Here is a 19,917-nt window from a genome sequence, read left to right as displayed (position 1 = left end):
AAAGTGTTTTGGTTTGTCTTTTTTGACTGAGGTTTCTTTGAACGAGCTTCTAATGCTTAAATGGGATTTTTAAAGGGAAAAACTCTCATGCTGCATGGAAGATTGTGCCTGCACACAAACGCAGACACATGACATCCCCACAACGGCTATTTTGCTGTGTTTTGTGTTTTCTGACATGAGAGAGGATGAGCCGCACATTTATCTGTGCACTTCCTGTGTGGCCACATCACCTGAATTACACAGAAAGAAACTAAACCGACTAGACAGTAAACAGATTTGTACAGTGAAGGTTAATGTGACCACTTTCAGGTCTCTGTGTATCCAATAAAAGTTAAGAGAATTCTGTCTCATGATCACAGAAAAGGTACTCCATGCAAAATTGAGATGCAAATCTCAAACACTCACACTTAATACTGTATCCAAGGTGTCACTACTTGGCTGATATGATGGTATGCAAGATTTAAAGGGATAGTTCACTCAAAAATGAAAATTTTGTCATAATTTACTCACTCTCAAGTTGTGCAGCCTGTATGAATTTCTTTCTTTTGTTGAACACAAAAGAAGATATTTTGAAGAATGTCAGTAACCAAACTTTTTTTTTTTTTTTTTCATACTATGGAAGTCAATGGAGCCCATCAACTATTTGGTTACCCATATTCTTCAAAATATCTTTGTGTGTGTGTGTGTTCAGCAGAAGAAAGAAATTCATACAGGTTTGGAACAACTTGAGGGCGAGTAAAGGATGACAGAATTTTCATTTTGGGGTGAACTATCCCTTTAATGGCGAAAAGGTAATATGGATAATAAATCATGAGGGTTCAGAGGTTTTGTCAGAATTTCCCTGATGAAATATTTTTTTTATTTTTTTATTATAGCCTATAAACAATGTCCAAACATACAAAATGAAAAAAAGGTAATGTATTACTCAATAATTCTCAAATTATCCAAATGTCAAAGTATAGGCTACATATAAAATACACATTTAATAAAATCAATTTATAACTTAAAAAAGCCTCTTGGATATTTCCCCAGCATCTTTAAAATGCAATTAACATCATCTTACCTGATGGATTGGTAACCTATAACTGTGTTAGATTTTCTTTCTATTCCTGATCACTCACTGCCACCTAGTGATCATAATTGAGCATTTCCCGTTGAAGTTGTATTTAATGACGGCTAGGAAAAGGAATTCATTTCTATATATATATATTTTTTTTTTACAGAAATGCCCTCAAATACTTTCTAGTGGGCCTTATAATAATTAATCAAATAATAAATATATAGCCTAGCTAAGCGTGTATGTGTAGGAAATCCTAATGTTTGGAGAGGCTTGTGGAAACGGCTGCTTCCAGACGGTCAAAAGTTTTGATGGCTTTTGGTTTTGTTGTTTAGCAAATAAATACAATCAGGGAGAATGAAACACAATACACACGCAAACTGCGTTAAAACAGGTAAGACTGGCTTTGTTTGAAGCAGAACATGGAGGATGAACGCATCTGTGTTTAAACATAAGCTTATTCCCTGGACTTCGCTCGGAAATGACTCATAACAGAGAATTACTTGTGTGATACGCTAACACATCAGTTATGCGTGATAAAGGTGAAGTTTAAAGCAAAACCTTAGAAAACGAAAAGCAACCCTTGAGATTCAGACATTCTTTTTGGTTTATTAAATTACATATTTCTTTAATATCACATAGCCTAATACACCACTTTTTTTTTAATCTTTTTTTTATTTTTATTTCTACTGAATTATATTTTGTGTCATACCTAACGTTTAGGGTGTGGCCAGTATGATTTGTAGGCTAACTTATACACATAAATTAAATAAAAATAGCAAATAGGCTATGCAATGAAGAAGAAAAAAGCCAACTTTTTCTCAAGAGAATATGAAGACCTAGGGGGGAGTCACTTATTTACTACTGCTCACATTTTATGACAGTCATCGACCAAAGTTCATTTATAAGTGATCTGTCATCTTCCGCTGCAACAGGTGAGCAACTTCTCCAGACGTCCTCGCACTTCTCCAAAGTTCTGGACGAGCTTTAATCATGGCCACGAACCTCCAAGAAAACATATATGAACAAATCGACGAGAGGGTCGAAAACATCTACGAGAAGCCGTATGTCGACATAAACAGTACTAACACAGAGCCGAAATATGAGAATCAAGGTGCGCGTGAGGAACCGATCTACAGCTCGGTCAATCAACCCTCTCCAGACTACATGAACACGAGAGTCTCAACTGAAGAAGAAGAAGAAGAAGCCCAGCTTTCACCCTCCAGTGAACGAGGAGAGCAGATCGAAAGCGAGCTGATGGTGGCGTCTCTGCAGAATGGAGACGGATACGGGTCCGGAAGGTCTTCATCTTTAGAGGGAATTGGAGACCCTTGCTATGATGAGCCCTCACTGGTCCACGAAGAGCACTCACTGGTCCACGAAGACCTGCTCATGGCTTACAGTCTCCCGGAAGACGAATCTCCAGAACCGGAGGAGGTGGTGGACTACAGCCTGAAGACTGTGGAGAACAGCGCAGTGCAGCAGGAGACCACTGAGGATCCCGACCCGAGCCAGCCTGGGATTGCGCTTTTCGTCAAGGTAAGGGCTGTTGTTGGTTTATTTGGGGCTGCATTTATGACAACTGCAAAAAATAACAGGACATTTATTTTGTTTATCTTTAAAGAAAGTATTAAAGTTGGCCTTACTACATTTCAGAGTCTAAAGGTCAGTTGGGTGTGGTTTGTGATAGTGATGTAGTTTGTCATATTTCTGCTTATACCTTTGACCATTGAAGACATGTGAAGACAAAATGAATGTCAAACCTTTGTTCACTGGATCAGCAGTTTTTATGCTGAACCCGTTTCACCTAAATTGTTGTTATATCTTTTAGTAATGCATTACACATTCAATTTTAGTATACTGTATAAACTCAGAAACAATTTATTAAACATATAACATTAGCGTATAATAATTGAAGTAAAATTGAATACAGGAAATTACAATTTCTTTCTATATTTAATGTATAATGTATATAAATAAAATTTATATATATAACTACACAAAATTTGTATTTTTAAAACAAATTACAAATTAAAATATTAATAATTATCATAGTAATAACACATTATATATTAATAATAAAAAATAAAAAATTCACTTGTCTTTAAAATTGTTTTTTGCATTGTCATTTCAACCACAATCTCTCAAACCTCATTTGGGAAACCCTCAAAACAGTGCTTTACTGTAAAGTGTTGGTTTAACTTGAAAAAATTAAGTATCCTGGTTGCCTTAAAAAAATGATTTAATTTAAATAAAACAAATAAGTTAATACAATGAAGGAGATTGGTTTAAACAACAGAAACTGTTAACAATTTTTTTATTTTTTTATCTGAACCACATCAATTATCTAAGTTGATTTGACAAAAGAAAAAATGTGATAAAAAATCATGAACATTTTTTTTTTAGTGTTTGTTCTTGGGATTATGAATTCATACTGTCTTATTATCTAAATGAAAAACAGTTTTGACATTAAAGGATGCAAAAGAAAATCAGGCTGACTGAAATGCTGTTAGAAGTGTAATGGATGTAAATATCTCAAGCAGGTAGTTAATGATTCGGTTGATAAAAATCAATGTTAAATTTACAGAAAAGATTGGTATGATTCATTCGGGTACTATTTTCCTCTTGATCATTAACTTCAAAGGAGCTTTCAAAAGTTTCTGTGCTTGCTCACAGCCTGTGTATGTCAGAAGATAGACATCCTAAACTGATTGCATCGCCATTCATTTTCCTTTGGAAGGTTCACTGTGACAGGCAATATGAATAATCATTAACTTGGGGATCCGTACAGTCATGGATACCAGGATGAACTCATGACCTGAGGAACACTTTAGTCTGTGAACACGGTCACTCAGCCGAATGAGAATCTGTGATTCAGGCTCATGTTCATGTTTGATGCCATTAACAATTATGGCATCAAGACAAATTTTATTTGAACTGGTTCATAATTGAAAATAAGATACACTGATATGGATGCACCAATGAACATAGCGTGATAAAGGTGCTGTCCTGAAGAAACCCTTAGGAACAATTCAAATATTACATAACTATTTTATGGCCGTCATAAAAAAACAAGGAATAAAGGAGTGTAAGTTGTTGTTGATTGACATAACATCAGACTGCTTTCGTTATAAATCCTGAAAGAGAACTCACATAAATGATTGCAAACAAAAATCCATAAGAGCATTTGTCTTGTAAATATTGGCCTTGGTTATGATTTTAATCTTATTGGCTGTGCTATGACTTGCTGAAGGCAGATGAAAATGACTGGAATTGACATTGCCACCTGTACTAAATCATACAGATGTTGGTGGTTACAGATTAGATTCAATATTTACATATTAGAAAAATTACATTTACTTCTTACATTTACATTATATCTACAGTATATTTGTTTTAACTCCTACTATTAAAAAGGATACAGCTGTATCAGTATTGTATTGTTTCCTGAGTATCGCTGAAACCATTTTAAAGGCCTGTTCACACCAAGGATGATAACGATCACAATAACAATAAAGATATAGCTCTAAAAACCCTTATAAATATGAAAGAATAGCAGAGTTCAAGCATTTAAAGCGGCAGTCAACAAAACTGCAGCGAGCACTTGTAATGAACAGAACGATAACATCCGCTGGTTTGGACGCTAATATAGTTATTGTTATAGTTATCATTCTTGGTGTGAATGGGCCTTAACTCTGTTCATATAAAAACCAAAAGATTTAGTGAAATTAGTGGCCATTTTTTAAATGTGAAGCAGCAGCAATGTGATAATAAGATATATAGCAGACTACACAATTGCAACTTTGATTAAACAATGTTTATCAGGCGGTAAACAATTCCTCAAGTGTGACCTTGAACATTTAAGAAACATATTTTAAAACTCTTAAAGGACTTTGGCTCAGCCAAATGTGCACCATGCAGAAGTTAATTATTCACTGCAGTGATTACACTGAACCTGTTGGGAACTGAGCCATGAAAAAAGAGACTCATGTTGGAGTTCCTCTGAATCACTGACATTATTTAATTCATATTCCAACTCATCTAAGGTGAAAGGTGATCTTATAATGCACTCGGACACATCATCAGTGATGTAACCTGTGGTTATAGGGCATTTGTGACCCTGGACGACAAAACCAGTCACATGGGTCAATTTTTTGACATTGAGATTTATACATCCCCTGAAAGCTGAATAAATACACTTTCCATTGATGTATGGGTTGTTAGGATAGGACAATATTTGGCCGAGATAATCTGGAATCTGAGGGTGCAAAAACATTGAGAAAATCGCCTTAAAGTTGTTCATTTATGTTCGTGATTGTGCTGCATTCACTCACAAAAATAAATGTTTTATATATTTACGGTAGGAAATTTACTAAATATCTTCATGGAACATGATCTTTACTTAATATCCTAATGATTTTTGGCATAAAAGAAAAAACAATTTATCGAACAATGTATTATTGGCTATTGCCACAAATATACCCGTGCTACTTGTGACTGGTTTTGTGATCCAGGGTCACATTTGATTTACTAGTTAATTAAATCCATTTGCTTCTACATCAAAACGTTTTTAACAAAATATATTTTACTGGGAATTTACTGTATGTTAAAGCCACTGTAGTCTTTCCTGCGTCAGGTTTAATTTACAACAACACTGAAGCAAGCATTGTTAGTTGCTATGATTAGTCATTCATATATATATATAGACATTATATTTCAAAAAGGAGGAAAACCACTAACAACTGCATCCTACACTGTAGCATGAATATAGTAATTTCTTCCAGTAGAGGGGACTGTTAAGTCGACTATAATAATAACATTCCAAAACATCTTTCCTCTTTTAGCTCACACATTCCTGTGATGATGTTTTTAATGATGTTAATAATGTCCAAATTCAATTCAGATTCAACATCCAGGGCCCTTAATAAGATGTAAAAGCATAATATAATGACATTTAGAAAAGACCTTTTAGCAGGATCATTTTAATAAATGGTACCATGTGATTGGGTCATTATCTTTACAGACACAGCAGTTGTAGTGTGTTGTTTCTATTCACTTTTCAACACTAAGTAGACATTTATCTGACATATTTATACAGAGAAACTTACAGTACACTTAAATGTAAAATTCCAAAACCTGAGGATAAGTGACAACAGTGATGATAGTTGGATCCACAGGTGCTGGTTTGGTTACGAGTTCTATATATATGTAGCCTAGAAATCTAGACGCACCCTAGCGGCAGCAAATGTAATTTGCAGCCATGGTCGTCTAGCAACTCTCCGTTGGCTTGCGAGCTGAAAAAAAAAAAAAACTCTAGTCAGGCCAATCACATCGTGTATAGAGTCGGTGGGCTGGCTTAACATAATGACGGCAGAGTTGCGACGGCTCCGCGTGAATTCCCGAGATGGTCCTCACTGCAGGGGAGGAGTTGGATCCAGATCCAACTCCTCCCACCTTACCTAAACCTACCCATCTCCACCCCCTGATCCCTAAACCCACCCCTAAACCTACCAATCTCCACCCCTTATATCTGGATCCAACTCCGCCCCCTGGATCTCGTGTACTGCAGTGAGGTGCTACTGGAATTCTCTGCTACTTGAAAACAAAGAGGATGAGTCTTTCGAATCGGCTTTGGCGGCGACTCTGGAAGACTTGGAGTTAAGCTTTTCTTTGAGAATAGAACAAAGAAAGGCACTGAAGTCATTCTTAAAAAAGGAAGATGTGTTCAGAGTTTTGTAGACCGGATGCGGCAAAAGTTGAATCTATCAACTAGCTCCGCTGGTGGGAAAACGCTCTGGTTGGTTGTAGCGCTATCCTAATGCGTGCAGAGGGAATTTGAAAGACAACCGTTTATGCCGCCCCTCGGATTGAGCCCTGCCAATGGTGTGTTCCCAGACCCAACATCTTGATGTGAGTCTGGCTTGTCAGGCTAATATATATGAATTTATTTTAGACCACTGACACCTAGTGGAGTAAATATATATATGCCCTACCTATGAAAATTGAAATCTTCACCCTTTATCCAAATACTATTGAAGATTTGTTAAAGATTTTGTAAGCTAGTCGATAAGTTTGCGAAGTCGTCTGGCCACTCTGCAATACATCCCGGATCGGTGGAGTGTTGCAGTGATGGTTCTCCTTCTGTAAGTTTCTCCATATCATGGACCTCATCTAGAGTTCTTGGTCATCACTCTAACCAAGGCTCTTCTCCATTGATTGCTCAGTTTGGCCAGAAGGCCAGCTCGAAGAGTCCTGGTTGTCCCAAACCTCTTCCACTAAGGTTTATGGAGGCCACATACATGCACCTGTGAACCTTTAATGCAGCAGATTTTTTTGTAGTCTTCCTCAGATCTGTGTCTCAACACAATCCTGTCTCTGAGCTTTCTTTGACCTCATGGCTTGGTTTTTGCTCTGAAATGCATTTTCAGGTGTTAGACCTTTTATTGAGAGGTGTGTGCCTTTAGAAATCATACCCATTCAATTGAATTTGCCACAAGTTAACTCCACTTGAAGTGTAGTAACATCTACAAGTGAAATTGGATTATGGAATATGGTGTATAGAGTGTAGATTTACTGTATGTGCAAAAAAAATAAAAAATAATTTAAAGTAGTTTGACAAAAGGCAGCAACATAACAAAATGTGAAAACAAGGCACATTCACAAGGCACTTTCACAAGGCACTGTATATATATATATGGGCCTTATATGAATACAAATGATAAAATAAAAATGTAACTATGTGCTGCACTGGACGATATGCAGTTTATTGAGACTACTGACATTTGCCAACATATTTAACCAAAACAGCTTTCAGAACATTCAAGATTGAACATTTTGTCAGTACTGTATGTGTGTTACCTCAAAATGTCACAGTTTCACTAAAGCTACTTGCAATATTGTAGAAAAGTTGCTCTGTTAATACACTCCACATGTAAAAGTGTAAACACAGTCAGGGTGCGAATTAAGGTTTTTGGGGGGGCGTCTGACCCCCCTAAAGAAGGCTTGAAGGACATCAAAACAAGATGTTGGGGGGTGGGGGTGTCAAAGAAAGTAGTCTACGCATAACATGAAGCTTTGCCAGTAAATATGAATATATGTTTCTAGCTCTGACTGATTTTAAATCATAATTTTGGCCACCCCTGAAATGGGATATACGATTAAGTTTACCTGAGCTGTTGAATTAAATACGCTATAAAACCGTGCTCATTCAGGGACGTGCATGGACGACGAACATACTGTGTTTAAATTGCATATACACAGTTCAGTTGAACGATAACAAACCCCCTTTAATGCTGTTAAACTGAATGTACGAAGCAAAATGTTTGCTGATAATATCCTCAACTTAACAACACTGAAGCAGTTTATCCGTCAATCAATTGCGCATAAAAGTTGCATTCATTACTATAGTAGTGTATATCTATACTGTATGTGTGCCCCCCCTCTCTGACTCCCTGAATGCCATTATATATTTTAAGAAACCAAATGAGTAATCTTCATTTCACAGGTTCACATCAGTCATGTCCGAAAACTTTGAACGCAAATTCATGGTATAAACCAAAGCCAGCTCATAAAATATTTAACAGGGAATCTTATTCTCCTGGGCTCCAGAAGATGATCAAATATAACCTGCCGTTGCCTGCCAGCGTTCTGCCTGTGACTCCGACTGCATTAAAAATGCATGCAGCTCATTCCTCTACTCTTGAGTTTCTGGGCCATGAACGAGTTTAGTGGCCGAGACTCTAAACAAGAAACTTATTTATAGGGCTTAATCTTTTTGATAAGAAATTCATAAATTGTCTGTGTTTACATGTAATATATGTGCATGGACTAATACTGAATCAGAAACGTGAATCTCCATAGATGTTTCAAGGTCATCTCTCAACATCATAGTTACAGTTCTGGTTAGGGTTATCTGTCACTCAAGCTCATCAGAGTTATTTGTGGCAGGGGCGGGGCAAAGTAAAGCTCCACCCCCAACTAAAGCCTCTCACCTATTCCCTCTCTTTTACATCATCCCTGTTTGGGAGAGAGCTAGATTCACCTTTCATCTGGGCTCGAGCTGACATTACAGCACCTGGTGCCATTGGATGCCCATCAAGAGCTGAACAAACTGAATTTAAGTGAGCGTGGGTAAAGGTTGACGTTTAACCCCAAATATTGGCAAAATACTGCTGGGAGGATGTAGGTGATCGATCAGAAGAGGTACTTGAGTCAAAGAAAGTGTCTACAATGGGAGACGGTCAAGAACCTGATATTGAGTTATTTGTCAAGGTAAGGAACATATCTAGCATTAGAGTATGCAGAAGTAAAGTTATGAAGCTCTTATGATGTCAGTGTAACTCAATAGTTGTTCTAGAGTAACGTGCATATTTGACTAGGGTTGTAAGTAGAGTGGTGTTTGAATGCCTGTAGTTCTCGCACATTGGTTTATAGATTATCAGTTGCTTATAAAGGTGGTGTTAAAAGAATATACCCTCAATAATTCGCAATCTGATGTTTTTGTTAGAGATGCACTGACATAAAAAAATTGACCTGTATCAATAAGCTAATAAATGATACTGTTTTGTCTAAATAAACCATTTTATACTAATTAAAAATAAAACACTGAAAACTAAAATCTGTCGTTTTTAAATGGTAAAAGTGACACGGCATATATAATGTACAGTAAGAAAAATGGATTTGCTATAGATTTCATTTAACAGTCTTATTAAATTCATTATCATTATTAGTGTTTTAAAGATTCAAGATACATTTATGAAGGAAATAAGCCTGCAGAATTAAATATCCAAAATTGGCCAAGATTTTTTTAATATTGACTGATACCAATAGATTATAAAAATATAAAACTATTATTAAATATAATAATATTGTCCAATAACCAATATGATACCGATATATCATGAACTCCTAGTTTTTGTCATTGTGGGCCTAACACAAGATAAAGGTAGACATAAGATCTGCAACCATTATTACTACAATTTATTTTCATCGCACACAAATACAAAATAAATACAGTTTTTAAAAGTGATGTCCATCATTGCAAATAATGCAACAAGCTTATTAGATCTGAACATTATGGGAAAAGTAAATACATTTTGTATCATAGATAGCCTCTGCAAAGTAACTTAACCCACTTATTAGAAAGTAAACATATGCATACACTGACAAAGCATTACTTCACGCTTCAGTTATGATGAAAGTCATTTGATTAAATTGCAGGATGCATCTCATGTGCCAATGGCAGTCATAATGAAGCAACTTAAATAATTAAAAAAAGAAAATGTTCGAAACAAACAAATCCTCTTACAGGCACTAATCTTTTGCATTTAACAGCATAAATACTGAACACAAGGCATTGTCAGTCAGTCACACCCGTTCTGTTTACAGCCCTGAACTGCTGCCCAATAGAGCAACCGGTCCTATAGCAAACCGGCCTATTGTTCTGCACTTTCCAGATCATAGCTGCTCATTGTTCTGCTTCCAGTCGTCTCTCTGTTCTGAATTTGCCAGAATGGACGGATGAGTGGAACTGGAAGTGTCCTGACCTTTCACATACCATCTGCCTCATTTATCTGACTGTGTTATGCAATGTATTGTCTCTCATGATTCCTCTCGAACCTTGTAATGAAAACAAACTCTATTAAATTAGAAAAGATGCAACAGAAGTATTTTCACTAGTGGTGTCCGTGTACCTATTATATATTTGACAGCACGCTCCTCATGTTCTTCTCACCACCAGGACCGCGGTTAATGAATGCAGTGTGCATAATTCATATTGTGCTGGGTATTGTGTCACAGTGTAAGCTATAGCTGGTCTCGTACTAGTGTTGCTGCTGTTTTGGGACACCTGATCTCCTCGACTGCAGAGACGTACAGTAGCAGCGTGAAAACATTTTTCAATGCACTGTCACGCATTGAAAAAACCAGGGTAATTTATACACTTCAGAATGAGGAAATATAGTGTTTATCACTGAATAAGGTAAATTAGTGTAGCTGTATGATTTGTATATTGTAATACTCATTTTTGAGTAAATAATAAAATGAAAATTTCACATTTAAATGGATTTTAAAATGAGCATAAGCACAATTGCTCCTGGTGCATGTCCCAATTTAGTGGCGTCTAGTCTAAGGCAGGGTTTTTCAGAAGGGAGACTGCGACCTCTGTGAGGTCAGTGGCGGTACTGCAGGGGTCTGCCAATCTAAGGTGTTAAACAAAAGTACAATATTAACTTAAGTACTTTTTTATCCCTCTGGCCTGTAACTGAATGTGTTAAGGCCTTTACTTCACAATTATGAATCAGGATGAATTATTTAGCCTTAATAATTTAATGGTTTTAGCAAAATCCCACCAAACCACAAGTATAATCTGTACCATTTTACAATATAATATCACAAAACACTGAGCGACATAATAATAATAAGAAGGAACTAATAAGAAAGAAAATAACAATCAGAAAGACATAATAAAGAACACAGCTCACCTGCAATACATTGCACTTATTGGAAAACCTCTGGTTTATTTTCAGAGATTTAGGCATTCATATATTAACATGTATTAAGCGATTTATGAGAAATCTAAATTTCTGAGAAACGCTGTTGAAAGTGGATCGGACTGAGCACCACAACACACTTGTAGCCAATCAGCAGTAGGGGGCGTGTCCAAGGCGTGTCCAGGAGAGAGAGTGAGCAAGAGGGAGTTTTGAAGAAATACTGTAGAAAGAGAAATGGCTGAGAGACATTACAAAAGAGAAAAGCTCAGAGAAAAATCACTGGGAAAAGAAGGGTTATGATCAGGCAAGAGCTTTAGGATCGCGTTAATATTAGAAAGGCTTTCTAGTGCTGGAGAGAGCCTAAGCGGGAAGGCCTGAAAACGGCCGCTGAGGTTGCATTGTTTCTAATCCATATGCGAGTAACATTGGTTTTGCTATAATTCACATAACCAAATATATGCTGTTGTTGTAATGTTAGCTATAGTAACAGGACAGTTTTGAGTGTCATTGTTTGTCTGGAGCTGCTGCGCTGCTGCTGGCGATTAACAACCAACTCTTGCTTGTATATAATATAATAATTTGTTACATTAATAAAGCGCTTTTCTTGGTACTCAAATCACTTTTACACATGGAAGGGGGAATCTCCTCAAAATACTCTTGTGAACTGTCTTCATTTTTTGTTCTTCATTGTCGTTCTTTCATCATCTTTGCTTTATTTTTTTGCGAAGCATTATTTTGCCTCACTTCAGACATCCATCTATTCAGACACCCAGATCTTGCATTGCATGTCTGTGCATTTTGGGTGCGGCGCAATGAAGGGAGGGGTGTGTTTGTTTGGGTTGATTTCAAATATCAACAGTGTTTTTTAGAAATCGCTTACTGCACCTTTAATACAGAACATGGATTGTAAACACTACTTAAAGTAGTGTATGCAAGATTGTGGCCAAAACTGGTACTGCAATCACTTTCAAATTACTGTAGAGCGGTGTATCCCCTCCCCCTCCCCCTGACTTGAGGTTGCCAGATAGGCTGGCATTTTTTATCCGACACGTTTGTAGCTGCAGCTGTGGTAACTAGAGCAGAGCTGGCAACCCGGATGCCGAAACACTACTGACTTCGTGATTGGTAGATAGCCGGAGGGTGGAGCATCAGGCCAAAACACAACATGACAACATCAACATCAGTTGAGGGCTGCAACTTCACTTTTTAAATGACAATATCCTGGCTGGACTACTGTTGTCAGTGATATAAGTATTTGAAATGAACATGATTTCTTAATGTCTAGTGACATATCAGGGCCATTTTATGATTAATTGAAATACATTTCTTACATACGGTTCCTTTAAAGCCTTCATGTATAATGCATTATAAAGGTATTCATAATGTACGTTATAATGCATTATAATGTCACTCCACGTCACTTTCACTTTCATTATATATTGTCATAAATAATTGTAACCAAAATTAAAATTCATTATAATATTAGCAAAATCCTTGGTACATCTGAAATTGGTTGTTTGTCATGTGTTTTAATGCATTATACTTTCTAAAGGTGTATTTCATTATAATTATAAGAATTATAATGTAAACTGTGGTTACAGTTATTCATGAGACCATGCAATGCATTATAAGGTGCATTACAAGGCATTATAAATATTTTATAATGCATTATATATAAAGGCTTTAAGTAAAGTGTTACCCATAGTGTTTATCTGACAACCTTAAAGCGATTATTTTACTTGAAAATGTCCTTCAGGTTAACTCTTTTCATAACGTCCATCAAAACATTAAAGCAGCAGCAGGGGGCGCTATGACTTTATCATTCTCAATCCAGTCTCTTCCCTCTCGAACATGAGGACTGGTCTCAGACATGTTACATTAAGATAAATGAAGGCTTACTGATTCCTGGAGGTGATGTATATGTAAAGATGTGTCTTTGTGTTTGCAGGCTGGTTGTGATGGCGAGAGCATCGGAAACTGTCCGTTCTCCCAACGCCTCTTCATGATCCTCTGGCTCAAAGGTGTCGTCTTCAACGTCACCACTGTCGACCTCAAGAGGTAACAACTTTATTCATCTGATATATCTAATGACAAGAAATCTACATTATTATATTAAATAAATGTCAGTAACAAATGCCACGTGTTCATGTTGCTAATTGACATTTCTATTGGAGATTAAATCTAAATGAAAGAGTGAATTAAAGATCTAAATTAGATTATTAAACATTGGTTTGAGCTTTGACAGGAAAACTGTATTATTATATTTGAGCAATATCAGTCAAATATAGTGCAGAATTTTATTCATTGCAAATACGAAAATGAAAAAGAATCGACCTAAATTTTTTCTGCAATGCAAGAGCTGGTTGAGTAATTAAGAAATGAATCAAATATATAATTTTTGTTGTTGTTCAGGAAACCAGCTGATTTGCACAATTTGGCTCCAGGCACTCACCCTCCTTTCCTGACCTATAACGGTGAGGTGAAGACAGACATTAACAAGATCGAGGAGTTCCTGGAGGAGGTTTTGGCACCACCGAAGTAAGCTCACTTTTACAAATACACTATAGAAACTCTAAACCTGTGGTTCTCAACTGGTTTTCCTTCAGGACCCATTTTGCATTGGACATCAATCACAGTCAAACAAAGCACCAAAATTGTATACTAAAGTAAACAAACATCAAACATTCAAATCTATTTATATTGGCATAGCTAGCATCACAGCATCACTTAATGGGACAAGTTATCCAAATTTAATTTGATTAGCATTTATTTTTATATTATTTATTTTATTTATCATTTTTTTCATGGCCTACGACCCATTTTTAGGTCACAACCCACCAGTTAAGAACCGCAGCTCTAGACTTCCAAGATTTTCTTTCTTCCCCTTTGCATTGTATATTGTATTAAACATCACATTAAACCACTGTGAACTAGAACTGTAAAGAATACTGACACATGTTTTTCTATGTACCTTTCCTTGTGTCCAAGGTACCCCAAACTTGCAGCCAGGCACAGGGAGTCAAACACAGCTGGGAATGACATATTTGCAAAGTTCTCAGCTTTCATAAAAAACACAAAGCCAGATGCGAATGAAGGTATGCATGTCAAACTGGATCAAACTGATTGAATGAATGAATGGATATATTGTGTTTTGGTCAGTACACTGAAACAGGGCAAAGTTAAATTCGGTTAACTCTATATGGAATCCATAGTGCTGTAAACATCCTACGTATTTTAGCATTAAATTATGACTAGTGTTCACTTTTTAGACTGGCTACGTTTTCAGTAGGAATGTGCCAAAATAGACATTTTGGCTGAAATGATAACTATTTTTTGTTGTGGTTGATAGACGATAACCAGTGATGACTGATATAAATATTTGCAGTTTTGCCAGTATTTAAACGACGTACGTATGGAACCTGGCAGCCAAAGAAAATATTATTTTAATAATTATAATAAAAAATGTATAATATTAAATATAAGAATATTATATTTATATTCACATATTATATTCCATTATATTCACACTACCGTTCAAATGTTTGGGGTCAGTCAATTTAAAAAAAAGGAAAATAATACTTCTATTCAGCAAGATGAATTAAATAGATCAAAAGTGAGACATTTTGTATAAGGTTACAAAAGATTCATATTTTAAATAAATGCTGTTCTAGAACTTTCTATATATCAAAGAATCCTGAATGGTTTCCACAAAAATATTAAACATAACTGTTTTCTATATTGATAATAATATGAAATGAAATAAATAAAATTTTTTAAATATATTAAAATAGAAAGCACTTATTTTAAATTGTAATGATTTTTCACATTATTGCAGGTTTTACTGTATTTTTGAATAATTAATGGAGCCTTGGTGAGCATAAAATACTTATTTTTCAAAAACATAAAAAAAGAAATTTACCAAAACTTTCGAACGGTAGTGTATGTAATATTAAATATCATATTTGGTATTGATATTATAACATTGAAAAAAAGTGCTTCCAATGTCAAACCAATCAGAATATCACCAAAATAAAAAAATTAAATAAAAGATTAATATTGACATATGGTCACCCATACATACTTTTACATATTCTTCAGTCATTGATAAACTGTTACTTTAATTACCTTGCACAAAACTCAAAATCATTAACAAGACCTTTGTCTCAAAATATGGTCAATCATTTTATCCGTTCTCATTTGCTACATAAATCTACAAAATTATTAAAAAAACATTAAATATCTGATCAAATTAGCTCAGAATCAACTTTGCGTTGGTGTCCGTGATCGCGGCAAGGATCAGCCAAATTTGAGATTTTTTTGTGCCATCTAGTGGTATAAAAGAGAATAAAGTCGAATACGCCTTTAGTCCCGTTACCCTATGCTTTTAGAATTTTTGGAAACTGATTTTACCATTCACAATCAAATACGGTGCAAAAACCCACTGGTTATACTGGTTGTTATGTGTTGTTTTGTTAGCTTTGGAGAAGGGCTTGACAAAGGCACTCAAGAAGCTGGATGACTACCTGAACAGTCCCTTGCCTGATGAGGTAGATGCCGACAGCATGGAGGAGGAGAAGGCCTCCAACCGCAAGTTCCTGGATGGGAACGATCTGACTCTGGCAGACTGCAACCTGCTGCCAAAGCTCCACATAGTGAAGGTGAGCCGAGCCGCTGAAGGGGACTTGTCACTAGCTGTTGGCCTGCAGTTTTTGGGGGGTAACCAAAGGAGGTCTGCAATACCCGGAGAGAGCTATCCGTTAGCATTCTCATTCATCTCAATGGCAGTTTTGGGGGAAATTTGGACTCGTGGAGGATAGTCATGGAGAAGATGCTGTTTGTTGCCATATTGTGTAGTTATGGCATTTACCAGCAGGGGGCCATGCTATCAACAAAACCCATAAAGGAACAATGGGAATAGTTCACCTAAAAATGAAAATCCTGTCATATTTACTCACCCTCATGTTGTTCCAAACCTGTATGAATTCCTTTCTTCTGCTGAACACAAAGGAAGATATTCCGAAGAATGTCCGTATCCAGAGTTGATGAACCCCATTGACTTCCATAGGAGGAAAAAAATACTATGGAAGTCAATGGGGTCCTTCAATTGTTTGGTACCAACATTCTTCAAAATATCTTCTTTTGTGTTCAGCAGAAGAAAGAAACTCATACGGGTTTGGAGCAACTTAAGGGTGAGTAAATATGACAGGATTTTCATTTTTAAGTGAACTATTCCTATAATAATGCATGTTACTCTCTTAAAAAGAAAGGTTTTCCCTCATCCGATCCAGTTAGACACTACTGCTCCAAAGTTTGGGATTGTTAGGATTTTGAAAGGTTTTTGAAATGTTTGTTTTGATAAATGTTTTGAAAAGTCTCTTATTCTCACCAAGGCTGCATTTATTTGATCAAAATGACAGTAAAACAGTAACATTGTGAAATATTATTGCAATTTAAAATAATGTAATTCATTCCATATTTTTCGGAATCATTACTCCAGTCTTCAGTGTCACATGATCCTTCAGAAATCATTCTAGTATGCTGATATTATTGTGCTCCTTAATATTTTCAAGGAAACTATGATAATTTTTTCAGTATTCTTTGATGAATAGAAAGTCCTAAAGAACATCATGTATTTGAAATAGAAATCTTTTCAAACATTGTAAATATCTTTACTGTCACTTTTTATGCTGAATAAAATAATGAATTTCTTACACCTAAACTGTTAAACAGCAGTGAGTGTATATCATTTAAAAGTTTAAAGAGCGATGGCCTAGTGGTAAGCGTACATGCGCAGACCTGTTGAGCTGTGGTGCCAATGCAGACAATGAAGATTTAAGGCCCGTTCACACCAAGGACGATAATGGCAAAGATGTAGTTCTAAAAATCATTAAATATAAAAAAATAGCAGAGCCAGAGTCCACACCACAACTATAATGATAACAGCACCGAGAAATTACTTTCAATATATATATATATATATATTCAGTTAATGAACGATAAATACATTGACAGCCAATCAGGAACCACCTGACTTTAAAGTGCATGAGCATTTAAAGCGGCAGACGACAAAACTTCAGCGCGTGCTTAGAGTAAACAGAACGATATTGTTATCATTATAGTTATCTTTACAGTTATCGGTCTTAGTGTGAACAAGCGTATAGATACAGCACAGAAGCCAAATAAAAGGCAGGTTACATTTCTTTTTAAATGGAATTCTTTTCATTCATGTTTTTCCATCCGTTTTTGTCTGCAGGTCGTTGCCAAGAAATATCGTAACTATGACATTCCCAGCGATTTGACAGGAGTGTGGCGTTATCTGAACAGTGCGTTAGCTCAAGAGGAGTTCATCAACACACGAGCTGCAGACAGCGAGATCGAGCTGGCGTATCAGGACGTGGCTAAGAGGCTAGCCAAGTAAACCGATGAGTAAATTCGACACAACCAGACCTGGGGATATTTTCTTGAGGAAGAGTTGATGTTTTCCATGTAATTCGAACTTATTGATCCCAAACTACAAGTTAGTAGTTTTTCATCCGGGGCAATGATAATCAATCATCCATTGTGCTCTGATAATACAGTAATTATGCCTGAGTACAGTGACTCAAATGTGAATCCAAAATATCAGCCAATACTTACAAGCTCTCACTGATCTGTTGCTCATGTAAACATCATCCTAAGCAACTTTGCTGTTGTCTCTATTTAAAGAGACTGGACATTACTGTTTTTCTGTTGTTCTCTCTCTCAGCATAGACAACAGTTCTTCCTATTTTTTTAATTCTATGTATCATATCATGCACTGATTCTTGAGATATGGGACAAAACATGTTCCACTGCATCAGAATGAATCAAAGATGATCGCTGGAATGTTTAGTAGAACAGCCCCAAACATAATCATTCATATAGATTTAAACTTAAGAAAAATCTGAAATATAAATATGTAATCCAAAATAGTTTTGATGCACACACTGCCGTTCCAAATTTTGAGGTTGGTAAGATTTTTTTTGAATGAAAAAAGGCTGCATTTATTTGATCAAAAATACAGTAAAAGCAGTAATATTGTGAAATATTATTACCATTTATAAGAACTTTTTTCTATTTTTTAAATATAATTTATTCCTGTAATTGCAAAGCAGAATTTTCACTATAATTACTCCAGTCTTCAGTGTCACACGATACTTCAGAAATCATTTTAATATGCTGATTTGCTGCTCAAGAAACATTTCTTATTATTATCAACGTTAAAAACAGTTGTGCTGCTTCATATTTTTGTGGAAACAGTGATACATTTTTTCTGGATTCTTTGATGAATGGAAAGTTCAGTAGAATTTATTAGAAAAATAAATGCTTTTTAACAATGTAAAAGTCTTTACTGTTACTTTTGATAAATTTAATTGATTTCTTGCTGAATGAAAGTATTAATTTCTTAAAAAAAAAAAAAAATCTTACTAACCCTAAACTTTTAAATGTTAGTGTAAACTTTTTTACTTTTTTTGTTTAATCTGCATTGTCACAGTACTCAAGGATCATGACAGTTGAAAAACCTTGTTCACTTTGTTTTGGTTTTACAATATTGCATTCCGTTATGTTTTATTATATTTGTGTATAATGCATGCAAAGATCAAATGTGAGCTGCAGGATAAACTTAAAAGTTAACTAAGTTTTTGTACGTTTCAAAGGTTTTAATTTCCTGAATGTGCACTAAATGAATTTGTTTTTAAGTAATGATTTAACGAGGATCTAATTTAATATGTGCCTTCATTAGAAGAAATACAGTGTGGCAAATACAGTATGATCGTTTCTAGCTAAATATCCTGCTCTTTTATTACACATTGAAAGCCACTAAAAGAGTTTCCGCAAACGGTTTACAGAAAATTCTCAATTCTTTATTGTCTCATGTAATTTCTTTGTGAAGTACAAGTTGTTCAGACTTTCCTCTGTTATTCCTCACAACTCGTATAATTTTGTCTTCTCAATTCATGTTGTCTTATCTCAAAGTGTTTAACATCAATCAACGCTGGATATATCATACTTAAATATTTATTCACAACCCCGTTTATGGGAAATTAACGAGCTGAGGTGGAAAGGAGATTCACGACACACAGCGGTCCACCGAAATGGAGAATAAGGAAATCTGATCGGGCGTTCATCCAGGTCTCCTCCTCTCCACTTAGCACTGCTGGAATATCATAGGGCCCATGATGGGTCCTTGTGGAGCTCCTGCTCTTGTGTGGTTTGGACAAGCGTTTGATATGAAATGAGAGTGTGGCGCCAGAGAGGCCTATTCCGAGTGAAGCTCTATGAATAAAATAATATTTTCACAGTTTGACTTGCATTATTTCTTTTTCCCTGCGCACACGTTTTTGCTAATTG

At 35.8% G+C, this 19,917-nt stretch overlaps 1 protein-coding gene across 1 annotated transcript; it reads left to right on the top strand.

Annotated features, from left to right (window-relative positions):
* The first annotated feature begins 1,954 nt into the window (after window positions 1-1,954).
* Window positions 1,955-19,870, top strand: clic5b (chloride intracellular channel 5b). Its single transcript, XM_082148631.1, has 6 exons — window positions 1,955-2,596; window positions 13,496-13,605; window positions 13,960-14,085; window positions 14,536-14,642; window positions 16,024-16,205; window positions 17,801-19,870. The coding sequence occupies exons 1-6, from the start codon at window positions 2,051-2,053 to the stop codon at window positions 17,963-17,965; spliced, it is 1,236 nt and encodes a 411-aa protein (XP_082004757.1). The 5' UTR covers window positions 1,955-2,050; the 3' UTR covers window positions 17,966-19,870.
* The last annotated feature ends 47 nt before the right edge of the window (window positions 19,871-19,917 follow it).

The sequence above is a fragment of the Leuciscus leuciscus genome, assembly GCF_965113295.1.
Source record: "Leuciscus leuciscus genome assembly, chromosome: 19".
NCBI lineage: Eukaryota > Metazoa > Chordata > Actinopteri > Cypriniformes > Leuciscidae > Leuciscus > Leuciscus leuciscus.
This window is presented reverse-complemented; position numbering and strand designations above follow the sequence as displayed.